This window comes from Quercus robur, chromosome 1, assembly GCF_932294415.1.
Source record: "Quercus robur chromosome 1, dhQueRobu3.1, whole genome shotgun sequence".
NCBI classification, from domain to species: domain Eukaryota; kingdom Viridiplantae; phylum Streptophyta; class Magnoliopsida; order Fagales; family Fagaceae; genus Quercus; species Quercus robur.
The window spans coordinates 43,405,114-43,410,160 of record NC_065534.1 but is presented as its reverse complement, the minus strand read 5'-3'; the positions used below and the strand labels follow the sequence as shown (position 1 = coordinate 43,410,160).

The window sequence follows — 5,047 nt, the reverse complement described above, 5'->3', positions numbered from 1 at the left end:
ATCCGAACCAAGCAACCACTGAAACAACCCCCCACTTTAAACCCAATAACCATCGATTCAAACCAACCAAAAACAGCTGAGAAAGAAACAAAGAAGAGAGAAAAAAAAATCAAATACAGATTGAAGAAGGGAGAGACAGAGAAAGCTGAGAAAGAAATAGAGAAGAGTGGAAAAAAAAAAATCAAATATAGAGTGAAGAGGGGAGAGACAGAGAAAGAGAGATAGACAAAAAAAAAAAAAAAAAAAAAATTGATAGAAAAGAGGGAGAGTCAAAGAAATGAAAGGTGAGAGAATGCCACAGGGGGAGAAATAAAGGAGGAAGATTTTTTGTTAATGAGATGCGGGTAGCAACAGTAGCAACACTGGGTAGTGTCAGTGGGTGGAGTCCACGGTTTTGGCAAAAAGTTGTAGAGATATGTAACTGAGTTATGAGTCCAAACAAGTATTTTGCCATTTTTGAGTGAATGTGAGGTTTAAGTAGGGAGTTATAAGTTTTGAAAACTGAGCTATCTCTAAATCAAATGAGCCCGAAAATTGAGTGAAGAGTGATGACTGATGAGTGATGGTTTTTTAAAAACCAAACAGCCCCTAAAGTTCCGCACAGTTTTGATCTGCAATTTGGCTTGACAAGTGAGTGTTTGAAGAAATTTGGGCTACTAAAAAAGACAATGTTGCATTCGGCCCAAAACAAGGCCCATATTAACCAACAAAAGCACGTCCTGAATGAAAGAAAAAGTTTAATTTGACAATTGACATAATAATGAGTACAACCACAACCACAACCACCAGTACCATCAACCTGCAACCAAATCATGGGATTAATTTGCTTCAATAGTCCTCATAAAAAGCAATTCATACAGTCCAAGCTTTATCCTTGCTTTTTTTGACCCAGTATCAGTATATGTATATATGTTTCCCGAAGGTCACAATCAATTTGCTTTTTGGGCAAATATTAACTAAAAATTTGTTCTAAAATGCGGTCAAAGCCTAAAAGAAAATAAACAGCACTAAATGGAAGGGCTTTATATTATTATAATAATAATAATATCCATGAATAAAAGATTTAGCAACAAGGCAACATTATGAAACATGTAAAGGTTATAAATGACACCTAAACTAATAATAAACATCTGGGTGAAAATTATGAGAAATGCAAATGCCCCTAACACCCAACCCTACCAAATTAATCAGAAGAGCGAACATTCAAAGCTCCTCTCCCACCCTATTATCTTTTGTTTTATCCCAATGTCCTTGTCATGAGTCTCTCAATCTCAAACCTGTGGCATAAATAAAAAACCCCAACCCCCCCATAGGCGTAGGCATAATAGCTCTACCTCTCTCTAATCTCTAATCTCTATCTCTATCTCAGTACCCCCAAAAATGAGTTCCCTCTTCTACATTATTATTATTACTATCATCTTCTCCACTCTCAACTTTGTTCACTCTCGAACCTTAACTGAAACAACGTCCACCACCACTCTCGACGTAACAGCTTCGCTTCAAAAAACCCAAAGCGTTTTCAGTAGTTACAATCCAAAGGCAAAGCCGCAAGCATTTAACCAACAAAAACAAAAACAGACTCAGTCTCAGACTCTCTCATCCCTCACACTTGAGCTACATACTAGAACTTCTATTCTTAGCCGGCCTACACACACTCACACTCACAGTCACACTGACTACAAGTCACTCACTATAGCTCGACTCGAGCGCGACTCAGCCCGACTCAAATCTTTAACCACTCGGTTACATCTAGCCCTTACAGGCATTCTCCAATCAGATCTCGAACCTTCGGGAGGACGAGGACAAGAACAACAACAAGATCTACAAGGTCCCATCATTTCAGGAACGAGTCAAGGAAGCGGCGAGTACTTCTGCCGAGTCGCAATCGGAAGACCACCGACTCCGGCGTACATGGTTCTCGACACTGGCAGTGACGTCAACTGGCTTCAATGTGCTCCATGCGCCGATTGTTACCAACAAGCCGATCCGATCTTCGAGCCGGCTTCATCGGCTTCTTACTCGCCGCTCTCTTGCGAAACCAAGCAATGCAAGTCCCTCGACGTGTCCGAGTGTCGCAACGGCACGTGTCTCTACGAGGTCGCTTACGGTGACGGCTCGTACACAGTCGGTGAATTCGTCACCGAAACCCTAACTCTCGGATCGGCTTCGGTGAACAATGTAGCCATTGGCTGTGGTCACAATAACGAAGGCTTGTTCATCGGCGCCGCAGGATTGCTCGGACTCGGCGGCGGAAAGTTATCGCTACCATCTCAACTGAACGCGACGTCGTTTTCGTACTGTTTAGTTGACCGTGACTCGGACTCGGCTTCGACTCTTGAGTTCAACTCACCGCTACCTCCTAACGCCGTCACAGCTCCGTTACACCGTAACCCTAAACTGGACACGTTTTACTACGTCGGTGTAAGCGGGCTCAGTGTCGGAGGTGAGTCGCTTCGGATTCCGGAGTCGGCGTTCGAAGTGGACTCGGGAGGGAACGGTGGAATAATCATCGACTCGGGCACAGCCGTGAGTCGGTTACAAACGGGGACCTACAACTCGCTCCGTGACGCATTTGTGAAAGGGACGAGGAGGTTGGGGTTGGCGTCAACTAACGGCGTGGCGTTATTTGACACGTGTTACGACCTGTCGTCAAAGACGAGTGTGGAGGTTCCAACGGTGGCGTTTCATTTTCCGAATGGGAAAGTGTTGGCATTAGCGGCCAAGAATGTGTTGATACCGGTTGACTCAACGGGGACCTTTTGTTTGGCGTTTGCTCCAACCTCCTCCGCCTTCTCTATCATTGGGAATGTCCAACAGCAACAGACACGTGTCGCTTTCGATCTCGCTAATTCTCTCATCGGATTCTCTTCCACTAAATGCTAGCTTCCTTGCTACTCCTTTAATATTAATATTGATATGATAATGGTATTCGTAGTGCACTCAGTGTACTGTAGCGTAGGATTCTATTCTTCTGGAGATGCTCAACAACAGTGTAAGTGTTTAATGTCATTGAAATCTTTTATAAACTACGCCTTTCTACGTTTAATGTCACTCTCTATAAACTGTACACTCACTGATTGACAGCTAATCCTTTTGTATTATTTTTATTATTTTTTCAGCTATCATGATAAATTATATTATGTTTTTTTTTTCAATTAATGCGTTTAAGACAAGAAAATTTTTCAATTTTTAAAAAAAAAAAAATATACAATTAACATTTATATTAAAAATAAATTTGTGGTAAAACATTCTCCATCTACCTAATCAATTCTGAGATATTAATAGCATACTTTTTTTTTTGAGAAAGCATTAATAGCATACTTGATCAAACTATGAACAAGTTAATTAAATCTCATATGGTACCCATAAAAAAAAAATTCTATATAAGTATGTTTTTTCATTAATATATGGAATTTAATTAGGAAGATATAGCGGTGCAAACAATACCCCTGTTTATTTAATCGATTGTTTGGGATAAAGAGTATTAGGTGGAACAGTTCACGTGCATTTTCACGACATTTGAGCCATTGTGCCTAAATGGGGGAGGATTTTGACTTTTTATCATCCTTTACATTTATTATCAAATGGTTAAATCTTGGGTTTTTCATGTGCTTAGTAACAGGTTTGAGGAGTAATATTGGTATCATATAAAATGGTACAATTTGTACCACAAGAGTTTTGAGTTGTAAAAGTGTGATATTTGGTCCATGTGGGGACAAAGACACCTTATTTGAGAGAGAGAGAAACATATTAAGCTATAAAACCATGAGACCACAACTTTTGAAGTATTCAACAACAAAGGTTAGCCTTTGTAAAAGGTTTTTTACCCCTCTTTTATCCTTCTTTTTAATTGTAGGTAGACTGTAGAGAGTGATACAGATGGGAAGAAATTATAGTAATTTGGTATTTTTGTGTTGAGAGAGTGGGCTTATTAATAATACATCATCTATTATTAAAATAATAGGCAGAAATATTAAAATTTAGCTAGAATTGACAAAGTACACGAGACAAATCATATAACAAAGATGGATGTTATAATTGAGTTAAGGTCACGGTCTCTCACAAGTCACAAATCTGTGTACAAAATTTCATCTATTCGATACTTGTTATTCAGAGCATTTAACATTTTTTCTCCATGGGATAACAAAACCATGAATTATTAAAATACTACAAGTTAATAACTGTAAAATTCAACTTCCAACTCACAAAAATTGATTCTAAGTACAGAACTACTGCTGAGTTGATCACATATGACATAACTATTAAAATAGAAAGCGATACACTGTTTAAAACTAAAAATGAGATCCTTCAAAATTCAAATAAGGCTCGTGTTGCTCCTCCAACAGATAAAACCTACTTAATGATTTATTTTTTTTTTTTTTTAAAGGGTACTAACAGAACTCAGTAAGGGTTAGCTGACATGAGATTTCAGCCGCGGTGCCACATGCAACTCATAAAGTTCATATTGCAAAACAAAACAATTATGCTTGCAAAAAAAATTATATAATATAATTTTTTTTAAACGAACTTATTTTATCTAGCCTACAAAAGGTTATTTGAACACAAGAATCTCAAGTTTTAACAAAAGTAGAGTAGTATTGTATCCACAATATTTTCACAACAAAAAATTATAAGTTTACAAAAGAGTGAAATACCCAATACATATCACCTTGAGTTGGCTTCACTATTTTCGTTTTTTTCTGCCTCCTACGTGTGATGCTGATAAGTTATAAGTTTGAAAGTAATTTGTCAAACCTTATGATCCGTTAGGATTGAGGGAGAGGGAGGGGAAGTAGAGTAGAGTAGAGTAGATTTAGCATAAAATTAGCTTATTTTTAGCTAACTCTACTCTACTCCCCTCCATTCCCCCTCCTTCCCCCCTCCATCCAAACATGCCATTAGTCTTACCTACCCATCAAGCTACCACTTCTTAATCTTACCCTTTTTTTTTCTTTTTAAGGAAAGCATTTAGTACCTTTTTTAAACCTTAACAATAATTTCTTTTTAATATTAAAAAATAGAAAAAATTCATTTAATTTATATACTC

At 38.0% G+C, this 5,047-nt stretch overlaps 1 protein-coding gene across 1 annotated transcript; it reads left to right on the top strand.

Moving 5' to 3' along the window:
• The first annotated feature begins 1,170 nt into the window (after window positions 1-1,170).
• LOC126690316 (protein ASPARTIC PROTEASE IN GUARD CELL 1) lies at window positions 1,171-3,046 on the top strand. The gene has a single exon (XM_050385427.1). The coding sequence runs from the start codon at window positions 1,381-1,383 to the stop codon at window positions 2,881-2,883; it is 1,503 nt and encodes a 500-aa protein (XP_050241384.1). The 5' UTR covers window positions 1,171-1,380; the 3' UTR covers window positions 2,884-3,046.
• Window positions 3,047-5,047: the final 2,001 nt, after the last annotated feature.